The sequence below is a fragment of the Oryctolagus cuniculus genome, chromosome 4, assembly GCF_051225735.1.
Source record: "Oryctolagus cuniculus isolate XC-2025 breed Fujian yellow rabbit chromosome 4, ASM5122573v1, whole genome shotgun sequence".
Lineage (NCBI taxonomy): Eukaryota > Metazoa > Chordata > Mammalia > Lagomorpha > Leporidae > Oryctolagus > Oryctolagus cuniculus.
Window position 1 is genome coordinate 79,331,854 of NC_142870.1, and position 27,440 is coordinate 79,359,293.

At 57.3% G+C, this 27,440-nt stretch overlaps 1 protein-coding gene across 1 annotated transcript in view; it reads right to left on the reverse strand.

Moving 5' to 3' along the window:
- ADCY5 (adenylate cyclase 5) overlaps window positions 1-27,440 on the reverse strand; it is a 162,921-nt gene that overhangs the window by 4,894 nt on the left and 130,587 nt on the right. Inside the window, 9 exon segments of the mRNA NM_001082628.1 lie at window positions 1,685-1,889; window positions 2,777-3,040; window positions 7,054-7,186; window positions 8,013-8,042; window positions 10,477-10,652; window positions 13,108-13,272; window positions 13,658-13,774; window positions 23,781-23,868; window positions 26,344-26,441. Coding sequence (NP_001076097.1) covers window positions 1,685-1,889; window positions 2,777-3,040; window positions 7,054-7,186; window positions 8,013-8,042; window positions 10,477-10,652; window positions 13,108-13,272; window positions 13,658-13,774; window positions 23,781-23,868; window positions 26,344-26,441 — 1,276 coding nt within the window.

The following is a 27,440-nucleotide window of genomic DNA, read 5'->3' on the forward strand; positions in this document are numbered from 1 at the left end:
CCAGAATGAAAGATCGGAGGACGGCTGTGATCACAATACTATTTCTCAGGCATCCAATCTTTCCATTTAATGTGCTCCTTCTAAGAACTGGAATGCCGATGTTTTTGTTAGCAAATTACTGCTACTTTTTAAAGTTAGAAATCTGAATCATTGATGGCCTGTGATGCACCCAGGCTGCGGATGATGCATTGAAGTGCAGCTCTCGGGAAGCATCCTTCACCTCCACCACCTCCAGCTCCCTGCACAGCTAAGTCTCTACCGCGAAAGTCACTCGCACTGCACAGGCTGTGCTCCTTGGCAGGACCCTGCCCAGCACGGACGCAGGGCAGCAACACTGTGCGCGGCACCCCATTCAGAGCTGTGATTCTGAAATCAGGGTGTGCACACTGCAAGGCGGAGCAGGGGTGGGCGTGTGCAGAGATGCATGCGGATTCTCACTGTACCATTCTCTCAGCTCTCTACAGGACTGGAACGTATCCAGAGAAAAGGCCGGGGTGGTTAAAATGACAAAATACGAGCAAGGGAAAATATCTGTGTTGTTGGTGCCAAGATTTCCTGAATGAGTCAGACGTAACCCTAGCTATTCTGAAACTGACCCAGGGCCTCTGCCTTGGGGATGCCACCCCATCCCGCAAGGGCGAGATATGTGACAAAGGAGCCCAGGGAAGACCCTGGGACTTCTCCTCACACCCTTATCCTCTCTCTCCGTGCTGTGTGTGGACCAGGAAAGCCTCCATGGCAGCTGCAGCTTCTGCTCCCTGCCCTGGCTCAGCGATGACCCCACTCCCCCATTTTCATTTTTAAGATTATCCTGGGGCCGGCGCTGTGGTGTGGTAGATTGAGCCTCCGCTTGCGGTGCCAGCATCCCATATGGGTGTCGGTTTGAGTCCAGCTGCTCCACTTCCGATCCAGCTCTCTGCTATGGCCTAGGAAAGCAGTGGAAGATGGCCCAAGTCCTTGGGCCCCTGCACCCGTAGGGTGAGAGGGAGACCTTGAAGGAGCTCCTAGCTCTTGGCTTTGGATCGGCTCAGCTCCGGCTATTACAGCCATCTGGGGAGTGAATCAGCAGATGGAAGACCTTTCTCTCTGCCTCTCCCTCTTTCTGTCTGTAACTTTGCCTCTCAAATAAATAAATAAATCTTAAAAAAAAAAAGATTATCCTAAGAGCTAAGGCGTAATTGTTTCATTGTCCACAGGACATGATTCTTTTCATGTTTAGTTTCTAAAAATATGTCACTTTATTCATCTTACTTTGCTAGCTGTTTTGCAGACTACATATTCAGTACTTTTGTACATTTGCAAGTGTAATGACTTGTGTTTATACACTTTCTACTGCAAATGTGTCATGTATTTGCTTCTCTTGTTTCTCATTTTTACCGAATGAATCTGAAATTACTGAATGAACACTGTAGCGTGTAACACGGTGACTAGGTCCGTACTGCTGGGGACACACGGTAGCATCTGCCCAAGGGGCAGCCCCGACAGTCTCTTGCCGTGAGCATGGAGCACAGCACAAAGCCTTCCAGGCAGGGGCCAGCAGGGGTGAGCAAGGGACAGGGGGTGTCCTGCCTGTGGGTCGCTGCTCTCTGCCCCTCCCCCACTTCCACGGTGGCCCCTGCCTCCTGCCACCCACCCCGAGCAGCACACACAGGACGGGCCGGGGCGCGCCCAGAGCCCCGCTCACCGATCTTCATCTGGAAGTTGTTGAAGGAGTGCTCGTTGATGTATTTCATTTGGTCCATCAGCTTCATGGCGAAGTCGGCCAGCGCTTTGATGTGTGTCTTGCCCACCTTGTCGTAGGTGGAGTCGTTGAGGCCCGAGGCGGCCATGTAGGTGCTGCCGATGGTCTTAATCTTCTCCAGCTGCCTGAACCGATCCTCACTGATGATCTGGACAGAAGATGGCCACACGCGGGTCACCCCGAGGCAGGGACATCGAGGTCCCCAGGGAGTAGCAGCAGCGTGGTCCCGGGGTGCCCCTTTCACAGTCTCCATCACCAGCAGAGCGAAGCCTCTGACACTCGCCAAGGCAGCCAGGCCTCCTGCACCCTGCCTACCTGCTGGAGAGCAGCTGTGGCCTATGCCCCCCTCCCGGAGAGCCCCCGTGGACACTCATCACCTCTGGGTCTTGTGTCCCCAACAGGGGCTGCATGGCCATCTCCTCCCTCCCTGGTCATGCCCCCACCCCACCCTGGGAAACTTGTCCATCCTTGCCTGGGGGGCACCCTTTCCTCATCCTGGCCCTGCTGCAGCCTTCCCAGTGCCGTCTCCTCCAACTCCAGGCAGGCCCACTGCCCCCTCCTCTTTGTGCCCTATGCCCAGGCCCTGTGCTCCTGCAAGGGTTGGCCCCTCACCCTCACCGCCCTACTGAGACTGCCCTATTGGGCTCAGCATCCCCGGGGCAGCCACACACTGGGCACTCCAGGAGGTGGAACAAGGTTTTGTGGCTTTCCCTGCAGCCCAGGGCCTTATGTCTTTGGCCTGCCTCCCCCCTTAGCCTGGGACTCTCCCAGGCACAGACACTAGACAATGCAGTGACTGGTGAGCCAGCTGGGCAGGCCTTGCAAGTTCAAGTTCCAACAGCCTGGGTGGAATCCTTAGCTCTGCCACTTACAGGCAGTGACCTTGGGCAAGACCCTGCAGGTCCATGGGCCTCAGTCCCTCATCTGTAACACGTATGCAAGGCGCCTACGACAGTGCCCGGAACCACATCGGGCTCCCGCATCACTGCCCACCCCCAGGTGCTGGAGCACAGGACGCCCTCCCCGGGGCAGCACCTCGTCAAAGTCGGCGATGATCTCGTTCAGCAGCCGCAGGCACTCGACGCCCTCGTTGTTGGCCTCTAGCTCCACGTAGAACTCGGAGAAGTTGGCGATGGAGGCGAACATGACGGCCACGCACTCGCAGGACTGGTAGTACAGCTCGTCATTGCGCCGCTCGCGGGCCAGGAAGTGGGCGGCCACGTCCTTGGGCAGGATGTTGTGCAGCAGCCGCCGGTTGTAGGCCTGCAGCTCCTCCATCTCCTCCTTCTCCTCCGTGGCCTGGGGACACGGGACCAGGTCAGAGGGAGGCGGCCGCACCAGGCCCGGGGTTTCACCACGTGCCCCGGCCGGCTCTCCTCCCCTCTCTGCTGGCTCTACTCCAAGCCTTCCCTAAAGAGCACGCCCTTGGCAAAGGGAGAAGGAAGGCATTGTGGGCATGCGCTTTCCCTGCCTGCCTCTGGGGAAGTGACCCCCACGAGAGCATGGGCCTTGGGTGGGGGGCACAGGTCCTGGAGGAGGGGCTGCCGGGAGCCCATCCCTAGAGGAAGGCATGGTCCAAAGCCCACACCCCAGCTGGCCCTCTGGCTCCCCCAGGCTCCCGGACCTTGTGTTTTGCTCTCAATATCAGAAAATACACCCAGAAAAGCATGTGGCCAGTGCCTGGGACTGATCTCTTGAGTGGAGCAGGGACCACCAAAGCCTTGTCCAAGCTCGGGCTCTTGTGAGAGAGGACTCACCACTGAGCCAGACGTGGCCAGGAGGTACCAGCCACGGCTACAGAAGGACACCACCGCTGGCTTTGGCTTCCCCTGGTTTGGGCCCTGGGTCTGCACAGGTGGCACTGATGGTCGCTCACCACCACCACCACCCCCCCCAGGTTAAAGGGCCAGTGCCAAGCCCTCTGGTCAGGAAGTCCATAGTGGCCCACAGGGGGCTGATGCAGAGAGGCGTCTGTACGGCCACTGATCCGACCACAGTGCTCAGGGGACCCAGGACCACGGGGTGGAGGCAGCGGCTTCCTTACCCTGGGGGCAGACAGTACGCTCACCCTTTACCTGGCAGTGAGTACTGGAAAGCAGGCAGGGAAGGCCCGGTCTTTCCCAATTCAACGTAGACGCTTTCCTATCAGAGGCAACCAGAAGCCCCAGCAGGGCCAGGACTGCAGCTCAAGGCCCTGGCTCTCTCTTGTGGGGGAGGTGGGGCTTTCCCTAGGGAAGGAACTGGTGCAGCTTCCCAGGGCTGTAGGACCTGGGTCCAGGTACCAGCGCTATGGCACAGCGGGTTAAGCTGTGAGTTAACCCATGAGTGCTGGTTTGCATACCACCTGCTGTGCTTCTGATCCAGCTTCCTGCTAATGTGTCTGGGAAGACAGTGGAGGATGGCCCAAGTGCTTGGGCCCCTGCACCCACATGGGAGACTCAGATGGAGTTCCTGGCATCAGCCTGGGCCAGTCTAGGCTGTTGTGACCATCTGGGGAGTGAACCAGCAGATCAAAGATCTCTCTTTTTCCCCTGTGTCACTCTGTGTGCCAAATAAATACACAAATGTTTAAAAAAAAAAAAAGACCTGGGAACAACGAGGAGGGAAACTCCTAGGGCAGAGACTCCAGGGCCCCAAAGCCCAGCCACCAAGCCTTGCCCCACAGGTGGCCGGATCTCCTGGCCATGCTGTCCATAGCATGAGGTCTCCAGGGACCACTGGACTCAGGGCTGTGAGGACCGGGGCTGTACCTCAGGGGACGCCTGGACCCTAAGGATCCCCACTTCCCACATGACATCCTCAGATGCCAGGAGGGTCCCAGGCTTCCAGCCCAGGGGCCTCTGCTTCTGTGGGGCAGGGGACACCTTGGCCACACCCTACCCCAGGAATAAGCTTCCCGCTCCCAGGTGTGCCAAGGGAGGATGGAGTATGGGCTCCCGTACTTCTCCTGGGGGCCGTCCCATGGAGGAGCTGCAGCCACCGACCCGCCCACCTCAGCCAATGCCCCAGAAGGCTGACAGCCCAGCTCCTGCCACCTGCTGAGACTGCTCCCCGGGCCCAGGCACACTGAAGCTCTAGGCCCAGACACACCACAACTCCTTTCGGCCTGCCCCGCCCCCAGCAGGTGGCAGAAGTGGGACACTGTCCTTCCCAGAGCATCTGCACAGAGCACCAGGCAGAGTGGTGGAGGCTGCAGACAGCTCCATCTCCAGGGCCCAGCGAGGCGCTCCTGCCACCTCTGGGGACCTCCCAGCACACGTCACTGCCAACTGCTTGTGGGGCTGCATCTTGGCCTGGCAGGAAGGCTCAGGGGTCTGCAGCCTCTTGGTGCCCTCATAAGAGAGGACAAGAGCAGGCTCTGCTGAGAACTGAGACCTGGCGTTTAGGCCGGGAGGAGGCCTGCGGCTAACGGGGCTCCTTCTGCAGGTGTTTCTGGAAAGCTGAGGCCCCAGGCTTCCCCAGCTCTCTATCAGCCCCCACCCGGGCTCTAGGTCCCCCTGCAAGGGGCAGCTGGGAAGCCTGGGCTGGGGCAGAGGCTGTGTCCCCACGCCAGGTGTCTGCTGATGGGGATGTATTTGAGGAGAAGGGTGGCAGAGGGACAGACCTGCTGCTGGGGACTTGAGTGGAGTTGGGTGGTCCAGGCTAGCAGGGACAGGCTCCTGTCCCACACACCCACACGTGCACACACACATGATGGACATCAAGGTGGAGTCTGCCCGGGTGACCCACTGAGGAGGGCACGGGCTCACTGCCTTGGTCTACCCAGGAAGCCATGGCCTGGGTCTACACATGAACCTGAAGGTCACACACAGAATAGCAGGCTCCTTAAGGCTGACAAGGACCGGGCCATGCTGTGGCGTAGCAGGTAAAGCTGCCGCTTACAGCACCAGTATCCCATACGGGCACTGGTTCGAGTCCCGGCTGCTCCACTTCCAATCCAGCTCTCTGCTATGGCCTGGGAAAGCAGTAGAAAATGTCCCAAGTCAGGAGCCTCTTGGCTTTGGATTGGCACAGCTCCTGCCATTGCAGCCATCTGGGGAGTGAACCAGCGGATAGAGGATCTTTCTCTCTCTCTCTCTGCCTCTTCCTTTCTGTAACTCTGCCTTTCAAATAAATAAATAAATAAAATTTTAAAAGAAAATAAAGAAGACTGACAAGGACCGAGAGCTGAGGAGAGACGGATGAGCACATGCAAAGGGACCTGCTGCAGAGGACCCTGGACCACAGCCCAGGGGCAGCGGGCAGGACCGGACCACGCTGCCAACTTCCCACTGGGTGCTGTCAGGGAGACACTGGCGCATCCTGGGATGATGGGGCACCGCGTCAGACAATGCCCAGTGTGTGTGGGGGGGGCACTAGCGCCCCGGGGGGCCGCAGGCTGGGAGGGCAGTGCGTCTTGGGGACTGGAGGTTTGGGGCTGCTTCCTGTTCATGGGGCAGGCAGGCACCTCCTCCTGGTTCCCTTCAGCAGCCTGAGAGTTGAGGCTCTGAGCCCTGTGGGAAGGCACTCTGAGGTGCTGCCGAGACAGGGTGTGGGTGACAGGCCAGGCCGCAGGCTTGCTCTCCTCTAGGCCCGTGTAACACAGGCGAGCTGCACAACAGTGGCCATCTCTGGGCAGTGGGGGGGATGAGGGAGGCAGAGGCTGGGCTGTGGCTGCGCAGGTAACAAGGAGCCTAGCCTAGGCTGGCACATGAGCACCGTCTGCCCGGCCCATGGGCACCCCTTCCTCCATGTGCACACGATGCACAGGGCACACAGCCTCGGGACAGCACAGGCTGGATTCCACCTCCACCTGTGCTCCCGGCCCAGACCAGAGCTGTGGCCTCCTGAAGATCCCATGGCCTCTGTCACTGCCCAGGGTTGGTCTTCCTGTCCATGACCTTGGACGCTCCTTCAACTTCTTCCTCCAGGTGCACCTCCAAGCCAGACTCGGCCACATCAAGCCCTCCCAGAAGCCTTTGGGGCCACCCCCCAATGCAGGCCAGGTCCCTGCCATCCCCGACCCCTGCTTCCTGGGCTGGGTGTCCCTGCCTGTGCACACACAGCTCAGGAAGTGACCAGGCAGCTATTTCTTGGCTTCAGGGTTCCCAGTTCCAGCACTGTCCAGTATGGCTTTGGAATAAACTCTAGTGTTTGCCTCTTGGCCCCCGGGAGCAGAGAGCAGCCCTGCTGGGACGGGACATGGGCCACTGGGCAGCTGGGGTGAGGCTCTTGGTGACCCCAGCCCAGCCTGGTCGATGAGCACCCTCATTGCAATGCTCACACCCTGGGCGCCTCCTACTGCAACCAGCTCCGGCCCCAGGGCCACCCACCTGCAGTTTCCAGAGGAAGTCCAGGCGGGCGGTGGACTCCACCTGCTGGGCGTGCAGGTACAGGGCCAGCACAAAGACGGAGATTATGATGGGCGTCACCACCTTCAGCGCCACCTTGGTCGCGTGCTCCGGGCTGCAAGGGTGAAGGAGACAGCCTGAGACCACCCCGGCAGCTGGGCAGGCGCTGAGAACCCCTCCCCAACCCGGGGTTTTTGCTTCCTCTGCTACACTCCCCCTCCTCCCCCCACTCCTGCTCACACTGTGCCTGCACCTGCAGCTCAGGCAGCCACTGGCCCTCTCCTGGGGTCCCCCCCATCCCTCTCCAGTCACATCAGCAGGTGCACTCAGTCCCTGGGGAAGGCAGTGGGTGTCTCCCAGGTCTTTCTCCATGGACAGGACCCGAGCAGTGGCGGCTGGGGAACAGGGGAGCCAAAGGAGCCACATTGACCCTGTTTGTGGGTACATGGGCAAGACCCAACCTCCCTGCTCTTTCGCGCTCTCCTCTGCGGCGGGGGCAGCAGGACCCACACTTCAAGACTGCACAAAACCCGAGGGGCAGGGCCAGACCTCCCAAATTGGGAGCACACGTTGTCTAATTGCATTTTTGTTGAGTTACAGATAAATTCTCCCAGTAAAAGCAGCCATTCCAAGGCCTGCTCCAATGAAGAACCCCAGTGCCGGGCAGCCCCGGATGCGGGCCCAGCACGCCCGCTTCTGTTCCTCACATCTGGAGGGGAAATGGCACCACTTCCTGCTCCTGGGGAAGCCTGGGCCAGGTGCTTTAAAATGAGGCCCTGGCAGAGCCAGCCACTGAGCTCCACAGCACCTAGAGGGCGTGGGGACAGGAAGCAGGGGCGGGGCGGGGCGGGGGTGGGGCAGCCTCTTGGCCCCCTCCTGCGCCTCCCGCACCCCTGCCTGGGCGCCAGCTGCCTTCCCTGTCTGGAGGAGCGTCCACTCACCACTGGGAGGTCCCGTTGCTGCTGATGTCTCTGTGAAGGGAAGTTGGGAGGATGGCTCAGGGCAGCTGTCTGCACACCGCCCTCACTACTACTGCCCCGTCCGCTCTCCCCCTTCCCCCCACACACCCCAAGGCCCCCTGCAGACAGCAAGGCTCAGCCAGCATCTCAGCACCCCTCCCTCCCGCCCTCCCAGCACGTCTACCTGGGTGGGAGCCTGCTCTTTCCGCCCTCCCCTCTGCCCTTTGCTGACAGCCTGGGGCAGAGAGGAGAAGCACTGCACTGGGCTGTCCAGAGTGGCCTTAAAACGTGGCTGGTGGGGAGGGGAGGGGGGCTAAGACTATGCAAGAGTGCAAACTGTGCCTCGTGTTTTGAATGATCAGTATGAAAAAGGGGACGTGATTCGTTAGTAATGATTTTACAGTGGTCGCATATTAAAGAGATCATGCTTTGGATGTGCTGGTGAGGCAAAAATGTTACTCAGTTAATTGCACTTTTTTGCCTTTTTAATACAGCTACTAGAACATTTTAGATGACATACATAGCTTGCATTATGTATCTACCACACAGGGCTGCCCTACAGCCAGGGCAGAGCCTCCCCCGGCCCAGCAAGGACCTCCATTCTCTGCTGCCAACTCCTGCGGTGGACCGGGAGGAGCAGACATAGAAGGGTGGAGTTCCCTGCTCCAGCCCTGATCCCCAGAGTGTGCAGTGAGGCTCTCTCCCTGGGACACCGGGGAGCACCTGCATCCACCCTTGCTCCACCACCTCTGATCCAGCTTCCCACGAACGCGCGTCCTGGGAGGCAGCCCGAGCACTTGGATCCCTGCCACCCACGGGACAGACCCAGGTTGAGTTCTGGGCTTCTGGCTTCAGCCTGACACAGCCCGGGCTATTGTGGGCATTTAGGCATTGAATCAGTAGATGGAGGATTTTTCTTTTCCCCTCTCTCCCAAGCTCACTCTCTCTCTGTCTCTCTGCCTTTCAAATACAATGGGAATACGTAAATAAAAACAACGGTCTCAGACCTTCTCCTCATCTGCACCATTCCCAGGGGCGCGGTGTCTTCCTGTCCGGTGTCCCTAGCCCCATTCACCACCAAGAGAAGCTCTTGGACCTGTCTCGGATGCCTCCTTGCACCTCCATCTTCTCCTTCACAGGAAAGCCACATTTCTCATGGGCATCCTCTGCTCTACTCACAGGTGTGCCTCGCTGCCTGGCACACAGTAGGTCCTCAGAAACTATTTTTGAGCGAATGCATAGGTGAACAGATGGATAGATGCAAAGATGGCTGGATGCGCATTCTGTCACGTACAGCATTTTGCACTTCCTGGTCCATTTGTGTGTGAGGGGCGTGGTGATGGGAAGGGTAGTACATATGCAGCATTTTATTATTTTGTAAAATTCTTTTAAAATGTATTTATCTTCATTTTCTTTTCTAGACAGGGAGACAGAAACACATGGTGGGGGGCGGGGAGACAGAGAGGGGAGAGAGAGAGAGAGAGGTCTTTTCATCTGCTGGTTCACTCCCCAAATGCCCACAACAGCCAGCTCTGGCTTGGCCAAATCCAAGAGCACAGAACTCAGTCTGGGTCTCCCATGTAGGTGGCTGAGACCTGAGCCAAGATCAGTGCCTCCCAGGATGCAACGAGCAGGAAGCTGGACAGGCAGGGGAGCGGCCGGGACTCAGCCCCAGGCGCTCCAATACGGATGTGGTGCAGTCACGCCCCAGATGGTGACAACCGCTCAGGCACTCACTCCTGTATCGTCACTCTGTGTAGACTTCACAGCAACGGGCATTACTTCCAAATGTGTCTGAGGCAGAGATTCAGACTTGACTTGACCCACAACCCCAGCTCTCCTCCTTCTGTTGCAAGATGACCAGGCCAGGGGCCTTGGAGCAGTGCAGAAACCACCCGCCCTTGCCAGCTGGGCCTGCTTGCTGTGCTGGCCGCTTCTATGGGACGGGAGGGCGCATCTGCAGGTGCAGCCGGGCTGCAGGCCGGACGCGGGTCCGCGGGTCCGTCAACAGCAAAGGTGTCCCTCCCCATGGACCCTGCCCTGCGTGCAGCTTGCTGGACCCTGAGACGCTGCAGGCAGCTGCAGTTAGGGGAAAACAGCCTCTCTCTCAGGCTGCCCGGGACCAGCAAGGAACGGCTCACTGAGGCCTGGGGTCTGCAGTGAGGGGCAAACTAGAGGCGGAAAGGCAGGGAGCTTGTTTGCCCCGAGGCCACCCACCACCAAGGGCGGGGGCAGGAGGGTGAGACACAGGCCCCCTCTGTGCTGTGCCCAGGGGGCCGGGCTGGGAGCAGCCAGGCATGCTCCCTGCAGCCTGCCTGCAGTGCCCAGATCCCAAGCTTCCGCCTCTTCCTGTCCCCCACCCTGCCTTGGGAGCCCCAGACCCACTGTGTGTGTGTGTGTGTGTGTGTGTGTGTGTGTCAGTGTGGCTGCGGCAGGGGCGACGTACATGGCGTTGGCGGTGACCAGCAGGTCGGCATTGTCAAAGAGCGTGACCCGGGGCACCTCGACGATGAGCACGTAGGTGAGCTCGATGGCCAGCATGAGCACCAGCTTCCCGATGCAGCTGATCTGCAGGAACACGGAGCAGGCCAGCAGGCTGAGCAGCACGCTGTAGGTGAAGTACTGCGGAGACAGACAGCGGGTGGCCGTCAGCCGGGCGGCCCGGCCCCAGCGCCCCTGCAGCCCGAGCAGGCCAGGCGAAGCTGGTGTGGGGATGCTCCTGCTGATGCAAACCTGCCAGTACTGTGCCATGAAGCCGAGAGCTGGACTGGGAACCAGCACACGTGGCTCCAGGTGGACCTGGCCAGCGCAGGCGGTACAGCCCAACCCGGGCCTCACGTCTGACCCACCGAGGTCTGGCTGTGTGTCTCGGGCCATTTACTCAACCCTCTCCCAGCCTCAGTTTCCCTGTCTGCAAACTTAGTGTCGCGTGGGCTCCTGGCAAAGACCACGTGAGATGAAGCCACTTGGGGCAGGGCACGGCCCCCTCAGTACCTGTGGGGTGTACCTCTGGAACCCAAAGCCCTAAAACCTTTCAGGGCTGCCAGGCTCTCACCACTCCCAGGGGGGCCACGGCTGAACCACCCAAGCTAACGGATGGGATGCTGTCATCTTCATCCCGCCTCCTGCGACCATCCCCACGTGTGGCTGTGGAAACTTTACTGTGGTCCCAACCCCTCTTGGGGTGTGAAGCCACCTTTGAAAACCTGCACAACCCTGCAACCCCAAACACATGGGCCCCCAAGTTGCAGTGCCTCTGAGCTCAGCCTCCTACTTTGGCAATTGAGCCAAACCAGCTGATCCTGGAGGCCGCTTGCTGCCCTGCAATGCCCCGGTGGGCATCCTGGACACACCGGCTTCTGTTACTTGGTTCTTCCCATCATACTTAGCACCACCGTTTCTCAGGGGGGCTTCCAGATTCTTACTCGCTGTTCACTGTTCCTGCCTTGGGCTGGGAGCCACATGGCAGTGGCTGGCAATGGGTGCAGCTCCTGCACTGGGTGCTCTGCCTCCCCAGCCCTTTAGAAACCAAGCGAGAGACTACAGACCGGGGAGAAGGGACCTGCCTCCCTTCTTGAATTGGGGCAGAGAGAGGTTAGGAGGGCATTCCCGGGTGATTCAGCCCAGAGCCCAGCTACCTGTCCTTGGGACTGGGGAAGCGACCCTCAAGATCAGCGTGGAGGGCCTCTCCGAGCAGGGGCCCCGACACCCAGGAGGGAGTCTGTGGCTGAATAAGGGGCAGCACAGGGGTAGGGCAGCCCCAGTTCTGCACCAACAGGGCTTGCAACAGCAGCACAGCCTGGGACCCAGCTGGGCCGTGCCCAGAGCTGCAGGCCAGCATCACCCTCCACCCCCAAAGGAGAAGCCAGAAGCACCCTCTTCTCTCTATGCCTCTACTTCCCCTGGCGAGGGAGCTGCCACTGAGGGACGTGCATGAAACTGGAAGCAGCCTGTGCATGGCAGCAAAGGCCTGTGGGAAGCAGCAGCCATGTCCTGTCCATGGACTCTCAGCCACAGGAGACAGGGAGCAGAGGCTGGTGCCTGTGAGCCGGCCCAGGGACATGGGAGAGGAACACGGTCCAGGGGAGCACCGGCAGAGCCCCCTCCCCCGGGCTTTCTGCCTCAGCTGTAGACCAGAGGGAAGCAGCCAGGTGGTGCCAGCCCCCGGTGACCCCCGGCTGCAGTTGTGACCTTGCTGTGAGTCACGGCCCTCTGGGCCTGGACAGACACACAAATCTCCCCAGAAAGCGGCAGAGAATGCTGCCATTCTACAGATCTCACACGAGCAGGGAGCTGGCGGTGTGGGAGTAGCCCACTACCCGAGCACACGCAACACTGGGAGCCTGGCCCTGATGCTTCCCAGCAAACTGTGCCCTCTCCCGCCCAGCAATGCTAATGACGCCCCCCATGTATCACATGCAGATGCGTAATACCAGCCATTCTCAGAATAAGGATTCTCCATGTTAGTTTTTCATCCCAAATGCCTGTAGCAGCAAAATTTCTTTTGGGGTCATGGAAATGTTCTAAAATTAGATCATGCTGATGGCTGTAGAAATCCAGATGCACTAAAAACTACGGAACAGTGCACTTGGAGCAGGTGAAGTTCATCACAGCACTGTCTTGAGGGTGGGCTCCCTTTGTTCTCAGACCCTAACCGCTGGGGCGCTTGGGTGGTCTTCCTGAAGTGGGGTTGGGTCTGCTGCAGACGCTGAGGGTCCACACAGTTTTCTCCTTGGGTTTGGATTCTGACAACTAGAGTGAGAGCATTGGTTCTACCACTTACCAGCTGTGTGACCCCGGGCAACTTACTTAGCCTTTCTGTGCATCAGGTTCTGCATCCCTTTGTTCCGGGGCTGCTGTGAGGACTCCGTGGGCACACGCGCACACAGCACGTAGCATGGAGCCTGCACACGGCAGGCATGATCTGTAACTGACAGCTGCACTATTGTCAGGATCACTGCTACACTGGGGAGGCTGCTTTGGCTCACCGAGCTTCTGGCAGTGCCGGGAGAGGCCAGAGGGGAAGAGGCAAGGGGGTCTCAGAGCAGCAGCAAGCCGGCGCGCCCCCTGGTGGTACCTCGGGGAAGTTGCAGTTGGGCCTGGAGTTGCCACAGAAGCCCTGCTCGTTGCCCAGGCTGTAGTTGAAGGCCGACTCCACCACGTGGCACGCGTTGACATGGATCACGCTGATGTTGTGCTCCGCCGCCAGGCAGTCCAGCAGATCCTTGGAGTTGCACATGAACTGGAAACAGGGAGGAGGGCAGCAAGGAGGGGGTCAGCCCCTGGGGGGCCGGCACAGTAGACGCCTGTGCACCCTGTGTCTCAGGTGCGGCCGGACACTGACCAGCGGCAAAAGAGGAACCGGAAAGAAACATGCTGAGGACGCGGCACCCAGCCGAGGCGGCCCTGGGCAGTGCACCCTCTAGAGCCGCGCCCTTCGGCCTGCCTCCAGCCTCGGCAGTGAGGAACTGAGGCTGGTTCCAGTCAAAGCTGACCCCAGAGCCACGGTGAGAAACGCACAGGAACACCCAGGGAAACCCTCCCTGCCCACCCCATCGGGCACTGGTTTGAGCCCGCCGCCCCCGCCCGGGGCTGGAGAGGCGCTGGGGGGCCATGGGGCCGCCCACCATGTTGACGAAAGCCGACAGGAACACCAGGGTGATGGTGAACACTCCGACCAGGGTGCTGTTCATCTTGGAGCGCACGATCTTCCTGGACAGGCTCTGCAGCGGGCGCGGGAAGAGCTGGGGATGCAGAGGGGAGGGGAGAAACATAACAGCACCCAGTGAGGAGGAGCTCAGGGGGCCCACCTCCGTCTCCAGCACAGCCCCCACCCCCCCACCTGCCTGCCGCAACCCCTACCCTGGCCTCTCTGAGCCGCTCCCAGCCTGCCCCGTGCACCCAGACCAACAGCAGCACAGACTCTGCAGCCGGCCAGGAGTGGGGGCCTGGGGAGCCCACAGGTGAGAGGGGCAGGGGAAAGCAGGATGCAGGGAAGCAGCTGAGAAAGCAGATTTTCCCGCTGCTGTGTGAACGCTGGCCTTGAGCCACAGTGGAGAGGGCGGTGCGTGGAGGCTAAGGAGTCAGGAAGGGGGCTGCGAAGGGGCTTCTTGGAGGGGTGGGAGCTGCGGGTGTGAGGACTGGGAGGGGACCTGGGGGCTGCGGGCAGGGAGAAGGGCAGAGCAACACGGCTGGGGCTGGGGGAGGGCTGCACGGGTGCAGGAGGTGAGCGCTCCCTTCCACACGAAGCTCCACAGATCGCGCACCCAGCCCTTCCACGGGCCCTTCAATGCGACAAACCGTATGTCCATCCCACTGCGCACCTGCTGCAACCTCCCCAGTCCCACTTCTGCCACCAAATCTGACAAGCTGGCCATGGACACCCCGTCCTCCTCATCTGCCATGACACTGACAGGCAGAGAGGCAAAGCGGAGTGAAAGGCTGTCCCACTTCTGTGGTCCCCACTCTTCTCGGTGAGGCCATCTGCTGCATGCGTTTCAGGTGTCCCCCACAGAACCCCCAGGGGCAGAGAGGGAAGTGGGAAAAGCACGAGACCAGTAGTTAGAAAGCCTGGGTTCCAGGCTCGGCCTTTTGGTGTGGCCCTGAGCAAGCTACATTCCCTCTCTGAAGCTCCCCAGCCACTGTTGTAAGGTTCCAGGGGCACCCATGACTTTCACGGTCATTGCTTCTACCCTGGTCACGGGCCCTGACCATCCCTGAACATTGTTAGTGGAGTGTGCCAGACCACAAAGCCTCTCCATCGCCCGAGAGAGAGGGTTTCTGAAGGTGGTCTCATGGACAAGCAAGAGGGTCAAGGGGCCACAGCCAGCGGCTGGGACTGGCTTGTGTGCTACAGTGTTCGCTGCTCACCCAGCCCTCCTTGGTCCAGTGTTCTGCAGCTGTATCCCAACCCTACTACACACACAGCACCCATGTGGACCCATGAGACTTAAGGGACAAGGGGAACCAGGACCAAATGCTGGTGCTCATGCTGCCGGCTGTGCGTGAGTATTGAAGTTTCTGTCTCTGACCCGAGAGTCTCATGTCTGCTGCCAGCATCTATGAAACAGCATCCATCTAACTCACAAGCCCTTCAGTCTGGAATCTGGCTAGGTGTGCCGGGAAGCAGTACTTCTCTCCCACCTCAGAAGCCTCCACCCTCCCAGCAAGGCCCTTTCCTACCAGACAGAGGGAGACAGGGGACCACCGGGCAAGACAGCCGTCAGAGTCAGGGGACGAGCGGCCACACAGGCCATCCACCAGGAGGCACAGACCTCGGATTCTATCGCCTCCAAGCTGTGTTCTGCACCATCAAACCTGTGGCACTGCTGCAAACACTCCCCTCTGGGATAGCACAGGGGAGCTCTACCTGAACCCTCTTACTGGGCAGAAGGGAAGACACGTGTGACTTGGAAGCATAAGCCTGGACTAAAATCTTGCTTACTAGACACAGAGATAAAGTGAATACAGTGAGAGTCCAGAAATAAACCCTTGCGTTTACAGTGAGTTGAGTCTGACGAGGGTGCTGAGAAAACTCTAATGGGGGAAAGAGTGGTGTTTCAACAACGGGTGCTGGGGCAAATGTCAAAGCATGAAGGTGGGTCCTTACCTCACACCACACACAAAGACTAACTCAAAATGGGTTAGAGACCTAGATGCAAGAGCTGACATGCGAAGCTGCTACAAGAGAATATACAAGTAGGGGCTAACACTGTGGCTTGGTGGGCTGAGCCCATCTGAGTGTCCCGGCTGCTCCTCTTCCAATCCAGCTCTCTGCAGTGGCCTGGGAAAGCAGTGGAGGATGGCCTAAGCCCTTGGGCCCCAGAGCCCATATAGGAGACCCAGAGGAAGCTCGTGGATGACCTGGCCCTGGTCATTACAGCCACTTGGGGAGTGGGCCAAAGGATGGAAGACCTTTCTCTCTGTCTCTCCCTCTGTCTTTGGCCCTAGCTCTCAAATAAATGGATAAATCTTTTTAAAAAATTATGAGTAGATCTTTGTGATTCTGGATTAGACAATGGTTTCTTAGAGATGACATCAAAAGCACAAGCAAAAAAAGAAAAAAGAGAAGGAAAGAGAAATCAGCCTCCCTCAAAATTAAAATAATCTGTGCTTCAAACAATGCAATCAAGAAACTGAATGGGGGTGGGAAGCTTGGTCAGGAGGTGAAGATGCTGCATCCCGTAGCAGAGCGCCTGGGTTTCAGTCCCAGTTCCGCTCCCAGTTCCAGCTTCCTGCTAATGCAGACCCTGGGAGGCAACAGTGAGGCCCAAGTAGTTGGGCCCCTGCCACCCACACGGGGGACCTGGATTGAGCTCCTAATGCCCAGTTTGGGGCTGGCCCAGTCCCAGCCCTTTTGGGTACTTGTGTGAGTACACCAGGAGATAGGAGCTCTTTCATTTTACCTGTCTGCCTGTCTGTCTCTCTCTGCAAATAAAACAAAATAAAAAGAAAGTGAAAAAGGTTGTTTTGGTGAGAATGTGGAGAAACTGAAACCCTGCCGCTCTGCTGGTGGGAAGGCAAAATGCTGCAGCCACTGTGGAGAATGGTACGAAGGCTCCTCCAGAAATTACACACAGAGTCATCAGACGGCCAGGGCTGGTGCGGCGGCCAGCCGATTAGGACGCTGCCTGTGGCCTGCATCCAGTCTCAGAGCGGTAGCTGTAATCCCCGCTGTTCCACTTCAAAACTGGCTCCCTGCTGACGTGCCTGGGAGGGCAGCAGAAGATGGCCCAAGTTTTTGGGCTCCTACCACGCATGTGGGAGACCCAGCTGAGGTTCTTGGTTCCTGGCTTCAGCCTGGCCCAGACAGGCTATTGTGGCTATTTGGTGGAGTAAACCAGTGTATCAAAGGTTTCTCTCTGTTACTCTTTAAAATAAATAAAATAAATCTTATATTTGTACACCTATGTTCACAGCAGTATTATCATAATAGCTTCAAAGTAGAAACTATCAAATGATGAAGATATCAACCAAATATGATGGATCCATGTGGATGGATGCAACCCTGAAAGAATTGACCAGTTTAGTTAAAGAAGTCTACCCAGAAGCTAGAAAGAAGGGCACACATTTCAGTTTTGCAATTGTTCTTACGGATATTAAAAGACCTGGTTATCAAGTTAAGGAGATTGGCAGCACCATGTCCGGCAGAAAGGGGACTGATGATTCCATGACCCTGCAGTCACAGAAGTTCCAAATAGGAGATTATTTGGACATAGCGATCACCCCTCTGAATCAGGCACCACCCACTTCAGGGCGCATGAGACCATATTAAATTCTATTTACTATTTCTTGACTTTATTTTTTAGTTGGTTATATAAAATAAACTTACTCTTTTTCCTCTCCAGATTATTGCCAGTAAGCCTTTAAATTCTAAACAAATTGTAATGCATCTATTTAGATTTGGATGTGCTATGGTATGAATATTAATAGTCCATATGTTTCAAGCCCTTCTGTAAAATACAAAGAAAAGTGCTCTTAGCATTCTGTGTAAAACTGTATTGTTAAATACATGTGTGCAATCTGGAAAAAAAAAAAAGGAAGGAAGCATAGGAAGCATTGCCACCTGCGGTAACATGGATGAATCTTCAAACTGTTAGGCAAGTGAAAGAAATCAGAGTCATCAGGTCACATGTTGTACGGTTCCACTCCTGCGCTACGTCCAGAACACACAGTGTCACAGAGGCAGCACAGGTTAGGGTTGCCGGGGGCTGTGGTGAGCAGGCATTGAAGGGGCACTGCTAACAGGTATGGGGTTTCTTTGGGGAATGATGAGAAAGGCAAGGAATTAGAGAGTGGCAACAGCCACAGCATTGTGAATATTCTAAAAAGTACAAGTTCATTCACCTTCATAAAGGTGAGTTTTGGGACCAGTGCTGTGGCATGGCAGGCCGCTGCCTGCGACATCGGCATCCCATTTGGGTACCACTTCAGGTCCCGGCTGCTCCACTTCTGATCCAGCTCCCTGCTGGTGCACCTGGGAAAAGCAGCGGAAGATGGCCGAAGTGCCTGGGCCCCTGTACTCACACGGGAGACCCGGATGAAGCTCCTGGCTCCCCAGCTTGGGCCTTGCCCAGCCCTGGCCATTGTGGCCCTCTGGGGAGTGAACCAGCAGATGGAAGATCTCTCTCTCTCAGTAACTCTTACAAATAAAAAATAAATCTTAATAAAAAGGTGAGTTTTATGGTCTGTGAATTACATCTCAATAAAACTCTTATTTAAAAAACCCTGCCAGCCTCTTACTAGTTGTGTGACCCCAGAGACACTGTTAACTGCTCTGAGCTTCCGTTCCCTTATGCAATAGGAAACATCTATCTTGCAGAGCGGCCACGACAACTCTGTGAAGCGATGTGCTTGAAAGCACTTTGTCAGCTGTTAAGTGCGATGGAGCAGTTAGTTACTACCTGCATTTTCAAGAGCTGTGTTGCCAGGAGGAATGAGAATCTTTGTTTCCCACTAAGGGAATTTCTGCTTCCACAGCTGGAGAACCTGTTCTGGCACCGGCTTGAGGATTTCACTCTCAGCTGGGGTGACCCACCGAAGCTTCTTATCTTCAGCGGCTTTAATGCGGCCATTCCCTGCTGCGTGCATGTCTCAGTTCCAATCATGCACCGCCCGGATCTGTGTGTGGATCCCTCATTTTGCAACTGCCAATGTAACTGTGAGTGAGGCAAAGGTTACCAGTCCATGTCAAAGCTTTATAAAAAGATGGTTCGGGAACAAGAGAGGTTCACAGGCCTCCTGGTGAAAGTGGGACCAGGAGCCCCAAAGGGACCACCTACAGGCCAAGAGAAGAACTGTCGGATTGTCTTTTCTTTTTCAAAACCCACGTTAGATGTAGCTCTGGCACCTAATGAATCGAATGACTGTGTCTATGGGTTCGCCTGCCACAGGCGGACTTCCCTCAACGCATCTGGAAAGACTCGCTGCGGACTTCAAACCTCAGCAGGACCCCGGGAACTGCAGCTTGCTTAGGAGTCGTCCTGCCACTCCTCGGCAGGGCAGAGATTCTCCTCGGGCTGACCCACAGCTGCGACGCCATCCCAGGGAGCGCGTCACAGCGGGATGACTGTGTCGGCACAAACCCTGCTCTCAGCCAGGGCTTGGAAAAAGAGCCAATTAAAAAAATAAGCTCAGAACCAGGACGTGCCCAGTCCGATTAAGTCGAATCAATTCAACACGAGACACCAGTAGGGACATAATTAATAAGCCAGGACTGGGGCGAGGGACAGTTCTGATCCTGGCTTCTCTGAGTGTCTCCAGGCAAGTCGCCGCCTTCCTGGGGCCCTGCTTCCCCGTCTGTGAAGTGGGGCCAGGGCACTGCAGGGAAGAACAGGTGATGAAATCAGATCGCCGCGAGTGGAGGGAAACAGCCTGACGGGGAGCTAACAACAGGAGCAGGAGCTGCTTCTTCAAAGGATTGGAAAAGGGAATATGTGAAAACTCTGGGAGCCGAACGAGGCAGGCAGGAGAGCTGCACACCATGGCTCTCAGCACACGGCCTTTCGGGAGTCGACTGATGAGAGTGACAAAGACAGGGAACAGTCAGGCGCTCTGAAGGCAAGAACCATGTGGATTTAAATGCCAGCTCCAGTCACTTCCTAGCTCTGAGCCCCAGGGGAGGGTCCCTAACCTCGCTGAGCCGCCGGCTCTTCATCTGCAGAGTGCGTTTAACCAAAGCCACCTGAGAGGCTTGGGGAACGCAGCTCCAAGGGGCAGAGCTGGTGCTGGACCCTGGGTTGTGGACTTGAAAGCCACAGGGGGCACCTATGAAATGCCTCCTGGAACACAGATCTCCATCCATCCCCAGATGAAAACGCGCATGGAACATGTCCTTCCCTGAGACAAAAAATGTGCCCTGGGCACGCCGGTGGACAGTGAGTGTGGGAATCCAACATCTTCCCAGGACAGAAGGTCCCCAGGAGGGGAGCAGGACCCTAGGAATCACGGTGGAGGGGACAGCCAGCAAGGCAACTGAGTTCAGGCTGCGGGCAGCAGACGGGGCTCCGACTGCATGGCGTAGAGGGAGCCAGGTCCCGGATCCTGGGAGCTCAGAGAGCTGGGGCCAGGGGACAGTGGGATGCAGACCAAGAGGAGCCTGAGGAGGAGGAGATACGCACACACACAGGGCCTGTCTGTGCGGCTGGGAGGCTCCAGTCCTGGGTGGGTGGCCAGGCCCCTCGCTGCTCAGCCCCTTCGCATCTCAGACTCTGAGTCTGCGGGCAGCGTGGGATGGGGGGGGGCATGGACTTGTCCCCCAGAAGAGCAGTTCTGGGCCCCAGGGCAGCACAGACACCGAGGGAGAGACCTGCTCCTGCCACAATCCCCACAACAAAGCCTCCAGGGGACAGCAGGCTCCGAAGGCAGCAGGTGCTCTGAGACCTGGACTTGGGGACAAGATGAAGGCACCAGGAAAAGACCAAACAGGGCTGGGGAGGACAGCTCCGTGGCACCCAGGCAGGCGACCGACCCAGCTATGCCTCCTTCACCTGAGGGTGACACGGCCAGGGAAGCGAGTGAGCCCACGCCGTTTGGGGCAAAGATTAAGGTTGGTGGAGCTTAGAAAGGAACTCTGGCTGTGGACCAGCAGGGCCTGTGCCGCAGAGCAGTGTGGGAATGGTGAGAGCCCATCGGAGTGCCATCTGCCGTGACTGCCCAGACGTGGGGGAAGCAAGGTGACAATCTCCCGCCCTCCAGTAAAGGGCCAATGTTTTCCAAAGGGAGGACAGTTGACATTGGGGACTGTGGTCCAGCCAGCCTCGCGCCACTTCCCGCACAGGGGATACAATGGGCTCAGAACTTTCGCTTAGTCACCGGCAGAGGGCGAAGGGCGGGGTTAATGTCCCTGCGGCACTGGGTCAGTTTTTTCCAAGCACACTCTATATGGCAGCTGCCTTGCACCTGCAGCGGGAGGCGGAGGCGCCCCAGGGCGCGCAGTGGGGGGTGGTGTCTCCTCGGCCTGGGGGCAGGAGGGTGTGAGTCCACTCACCAGACTCCCCCTAGGGAAACCCGGGCCGCTCACAACATGAGAAGGATCACTGGGCTGCAGGAAGGAGTTGGGAAGAAGCTTACTGAGTTCTCATTGGTTTCAAACCAGGGAGATCCAACCATGCAGGGGGAGGCGGTGTGGTTTATGAATAGTCCTGCAGCGGCGAGAGAACTGACCCGACCAAAGTGCTGACTCAAAGTGGCCAGTGCAGGGGGCTGCAGGCAGGGGAACAGCCGAATATTCCTCCTCCCCAACTGACCACCAGCCACACAAGCGCAGAGGGCAACTCAATCCCAGTGAAAGTGGCATAGCTCGGGTTTACCAAAGCCGCTGACAGGAAGGAGAGGCAGTAAAGCCTCCAGTTAGGATGGCAGACAGGGAGGGTGCTGGGATGCAGTGGGGGAGCCGCAGGTTTTGCAATGCCCATATCCCACAATGGAGTCCCAGCCACTCCACGTTTCTGATCCGGCTTCCTGCTGATGCTACCGGGAGACAGCAGACGATGGCACGGGTATTTGGGTTCCTGCCATCCATGTGGAAGACCTGGCTGGAGTTCCTGGCTCTTGGCTTTGGCCTGGTCTAACTCTGACTGTTGTGGGCATTTGAGTTAACCAATGGAAGGAACATCTCTGTCCCTCTTTCAAAGAAGTAAATAAATCTTTTTTTAAAGAAAAGATGGTGGACTATATATTGATTCTAATTTGAATGGGCTAATTAAGTGACTGAAACATAAAAATAATGGATTTGTCTCAGTTCATAACTTAATCAAAAAAGAATCATTCTTTTTTGGGGTTTAACAACAACAACAACAAAACCTTTTAAGGGATGGATGTTTGGTGCAGGAATTAAAAATGCTGGTTGGAATGTGCACATCCTGCATCGGAGTGCCTGGGTTCAAGTCCTGGCTCTGCTCCCGAGCCCAGCTTCCTGATGGTGCACACCCTGGGAGGCAACAGGTGACAGCTGAATCACGTGGGTCCCTGACATCTGCATGGGAGACCTGGGTTGGGTTCCAAGCTCCTGGTTTCAGCCTGACCCAACCCAATGTTATGGGACATTTGGGAAGTGAATCAGCAGAGAAAGAGAGATCTCTCTATGCCTCTGTCTGTCTCTCTGACTTTTAAATAAAAATAACCAAAAAAAGAAGATAGATTTCTCTTTAAAAATGTTAAGGAGATCGTTTGAGTTATGGTGGACTTTTTAAAAAAATGGCTGTGATTTTTTTTATTGCAGTAAAATATATACAACATAAAATGTGCCATTTTACTCATTTTTAAGTAATTTTTTACCCATTTTTAAGTAACCGTTCAATGGCATGGCTGAAACTCAGAAAGAAATATTGTGCAACCATCACTGCTGTATCTTCCCAAAACCCTTTCATCACTCCTGCAGGAACTCCACCCATCAACAGCTCCCCATCCTCCCGCTCGTCTGCGGTCCACAAGCCCTCATCTCTCTATGTCGCCGGGAGCTCGCCTCGGCTGAGTGTTTCACCTCAATGGAATCCTACAGTACGGGACCTTCTGTGCCTGGCTTCTTCCACTCGGCATATTTTCAAAGCTCGTCTGGGTCACAGCACATCACTCCTTTTTACGGCTGAGCCGTATTCTACCGCAGTCACAGTCCCTATGTGTTGATCCATTCATCTGTTCACCGATACTTGGGTTGTGTCCACCTTTGGCTCCTGGGAGTATGTGTTGTCCTTTTATAGCCGTGGAATGAAGAAGGTGGAACCGGGGCAGAGGGGCTTAACGCAGAAAGACCAAAAGGCAGGAGGTGACCGAACCCAGCGCAGGAGGACAGGGACCCAGGGTCCACCCCCAGGAGGCGCTGCTGAGCGCATGGCACAGGGACTTGCCAGGGGGCCGTGGAGACCTGCCCCTCTCTGGGCCACAACAAAGGAGCCCTGGGTCCCCTCCTGTCCTGTCAACCAGTCCTCCAGGACCTGGATCGTGAGGAAACTCTACAGCTAGCAGACTAAGGATGCTGCTTGAAGGGTGGAGAGGGAAGGGGACTTTGCAGGTGACAAAGACCCACTACCTGCAGGGGACACGGTGCCCACTGCAGAGTGTGGAGGGGAGGGGACGACACAGGGCCCAGCTCCGAGGAAGCGGCCAACACATCTCTCCCCGGGACGGGACAGTTCCTGGCTTAAGAGGAAGGAGATGAGGGGAAGGTGTGGTGGGCAAGGCAGACAGGGAGTGGAGTGATTTTCCCAACAGCCCAATCTGGCCTGAGTGTCAGGTGCCATCAAGGGACACAGCCGGGACAGGGGACAGCGCATGCCCAAGAGAAGACATGGGGGAAATGCGCAAGAGCAAGCCAGATCCCCGATCCTGGACTCCTGCTGCCGACACCTGCTGTCTGAGATGCTGAGCCACTCCACGGGAGGCTGGAACCCCCACCAGGGCATGTGGGGATGCCAAAGTGGACATCAAAGGGGACCTTCAGCCAGTGCTTATGGTCTGCTGCTGTGTGCCAGGCTTTGTGCCAGTGCCCTTCCGCTGTCCCACCAGACACCATGGGGACAGGTGCAGACAAACACAAGTGGCAGCAACCGCCCCTCCTTGCTGAAAAGATCTGCAAAGTCTGCGTGAGGCAGCCAGTGAGACGCAGGCTCCCGCTGACAAACCCCTACCATCTGGCTGGTCGTGGCAGGTGCACCCCCGCCAAGTGTGACGCCGGCCCCTGGGAGCGCTCCCGCCAGTGGGCTGGGAGGAGTGGGAGGAAGGCAGCCGGGTTCCGGCGCCGGCTGGACTCACCTTCACGCAGGAGTAGATCATGGACACAAACACCACCAAGGTCAGCAGCAGGAAGCAGGCCAGGTAGAAACTCAGCATGAACATGGAGCTGGAGGAGGACGAGGTGAGAGGGCACTGGGCATGCGGCGGCAGACCCCCGGGGCCCGTTCCTAGGAGGGGACCTGAAGCTGCCTTGCCCCAAACCCCAGACCTCAGCCTCCCTTGCCCCACCACCCAGAAGTTCTCCGAGAGGTCCCATCCAGGAGCCTCCCCACAATGGTCCGGCTCCTGCCCTCCCCACTGCTCTGCCACCTTCCTGAGAGGAACAGCAGTGCACAGAGCCTCGTGGAGAACCGGGGCCTGATTCGTAACCAGCCACAGGCTCGCTTCACTTACTCTGGAAGAAGCCACTTAAAAATCTCCTGGGACAGGCACTGTGGCGTAGCAGGTAAAGCCACCGCCTATGACACCGGCATCCCATATGGGTGCTGGTTCAAGCCCTGGCTGCTCCACTCCTGATCCAGCTCCCTGCTAATGCACCTGGGAAAGCAGCGGAAGATGGCCCAAGTGCTTGGCTCCTACACCCACGTGGGAGACCCAGATGAGGTTCATGGCTCCTGGCTTCAGCCTGGTCCAGATCTCTCCCTGTCTCTGTCTCTCTCTCCCTGTAACTCTTTCAACATAAATAATCATTTTTAAAAAAATGACCTCCCACCTATTCCCTCCAAGTCCTCACTCAAGGCTCAGCAATTGTGAGGGTAGAGAACAGCTTTGGTCCGAGGCTTTGATTTAGAGATGGATCTGCCAGCAGCCCGGCCCCTCTGTGAGACACAGGGAGGCCGGACCCTTCAGGAGGGCACAGTTCCTAAACCTCCCTGGCCACACGTCCTGCTTGGCTTTTGCGCCCCAGTTACTGGCCAGTTCAACAGGACAAAGGCAAGTACGCCGTTGGCCCCTCCCTCCGGAGGCAGGTGGCAGGCCACCATCAGGGAGGAGCCTGGGACACCAGTGCTGCTGGCGACTCTCCTTCTGGAGCCCCCATCTGCCCTCGTGGGGCGGGGGCGGGCAGCAGCATGGCCGTGCACACCACGCCTCCGGGGAGTCCTGCAAGGGGAATGAGGCCTGGCAGGTTAAAGGCCAGCAGGGACCAGAGCAGGAGCACACTTCCTCCAGGGAGGCCTCCAGCTGCGCCTCTGTGCCAGGCTTCCACGGGAGCCAGCACTGAACTGCCTTCCACAGACGCAGCGAGGGGGAAGACCTCTCTGCAGAGGAAAGCAGGGCCTTTACGTTGTTTGAAGGCTCCCCCGAGAGGGGACGGTGAGGCTCTGACCTCTGCAGGTGCCTCAGCCAGCTGGGCCTGTGCCGGGGAGGGACCGGAGCACCTGGGACGACCGGAGCACCTGGGACGACCGGCCCCCAGCCCTGCTGCGGACACACTTCTGGGAATGTGAATATGGACTGGGGAAGGCAGCGAAGGTGGTTTTTTTTGGTGATGATTAAGGAGGAAAATGTCCTGAAAATGGGTGGATACTGAGGCAAAATGTCTTTGTGTCTGAAATTTACTTCTGGGGTTGGCATGTTGAAACAGCGGGTTAACCTGGCATCTGTGACACCGGCATCCCATATGAGCTCCGATTCAAGTCCTGGCTGCTCTACTTCTGATCCAGCTCCTTGCTAATGCACTTGAGAGAGCAGCAAAGGATGGCCCAAGTGCCCTTGGCCCTCCTGCCACCCACAAGCCAGACCTGGGTGGAATCACGGGCTCCTGGACTCAGCCTGGCCCAGCCCTCGCTACTGCATTCACCTGGGCAGTGAACCAGAGGGTGGGAGACCTCTCCCTCTTGCTCTCTCTCTGTAACTCTGCCTTTCAGGTAAATAGATAAATCTTAAAAGAAAAATTAAAATAATACAGTTTACTTTAAAAAATCAGAAAAAATGGATGAAATACATGTCGCAAAATACTGGATGTTGATAAGATTAATTATTTTCCTGGGCATTTGGATGACTGCATAATCAAAATTAAAAATACATGGACATGTACATGTAGGTGAGTTGGCAGTACCTGTACATGTGTTCAAATGCACACATGTGTGCACACACAGCTCTCACACATGTGGACACAACAGGGCAGTCAGCCTTCTCCTGTGAATGACTATGTCACAAACACTTCCCTTCCAGAAGCCACTGGCCACTTCTGAGCAGTCCCCAGGGAAGCCACTGGCTCTCAGCGACAGTCGGGCCTCAGAAGAGCACAGGAGTACCTCTTTGGGAAATGCCTTCAGCACCAAGAAATCCATCCCTTTCAAATAGCCAGAGTCTTGGAATCCTTTATCTTTGGAAGATGCACTGATATTTTTGTGCAAGAACCAAAGGTCACCAGAAGCCAGCCTGGTACACCCTGGGGCTGACTGGACCGTGCCATGAAGTCTTCTACCCCAGCATGACCATGCCACATTGCGGTCCCACGGAGGACAGGTGCACAAGCTCCTGCCCTCACCCCCTCACCCGAGTAGGCTCCTCCTCCACGATCACCTTCTCCCCACCCCCAGGACACCCTGCAACCAGGCAGAACAGGGACACTTACTGGGGCACGATGGTGATCTGGACACAGCAGATGAAGAGGAAGACGAGCGAGGCACACGCCACGTAGGCACCAAAGCGGTCGTCCACCTGCTTGGAGTACTGAGAGGAACAGACAGGGTGAGAGGGCTGCTGCTGACCCAACTGCCTGGGGCTGGCCGTGCACAAAGTCGACTCCCAGGACAGAGAAGACCTGAGAACCAGAGCTACACTCAGGTGGCCAGAAGATGACTGTGGGGAGGGCAGGGGAAGGCAGCTTGGAATGGCAATGGCATCAGGCCAGAAGGCCCCTGCAGCCAGGCCACTGTCACAGTCACAAGTGATGCCTATAAATTCCTGGGCACCACGCACCTGTGGAAATCCACCAGGCGTCACGGGCTGGCTGTCCTCATAGGAGCCTGCAAAGTTGGGGCAGAACTGCGCTGTCTCTACTGAGAGAGGAGCCAGCTGGGGCTCAGAGAGGTTCCGTGACCTATCCAAAGTCACGCGCAGCCCGTGTGACAGCAGCCAGTTGTGCTAACGGAGGAGGGCGCTGGCACAGTCACTGGTCCATTTACCACTGGTCAACGTCACAGCTGCCCTGTCCCAGGGCTTCTCTGCTACAGAGCCCGCTCTCCCGCCGGGGGCTGAGCGGGCTCTACCTGAGCGGTGGGAGGAACTGTGTGTGACGTGGTGCAGGAGGCAGCACCCGGACACCAGGACCAGGGTCTGGCCTGGCTCCCACCACTGCTTCGCTGGGTGGCCTGCACAGTCACCCAGCCACCCTGCCCACGCCCGTTTCAGCTTTAACACCTGGCGGGTGATCGTGGTGATAACAGGAACGACACAAAGGCCCGGAGCATCTCCCGACCACGCTCCGTGTGGCAGGCACCCACACGCCTCCTGCATTTCACACCCATGAACGCATTTCACCCCTGCTCTGGCCCTGTGGTGTGGGTTTGCTAAACAACCCGCTTTTCCAGGTGAGGAAGCCGAGGCACACAGAGCTGAGGGTCCCCACACCCCCATCTCTCTGGGCAGCGTCAGAGCCGGGGACACTGAGGGCTCCGTCCCTGGCACCAGCAGCGCTGGTGACAGAAGCAGGACAGGTCCCGGTGCTTT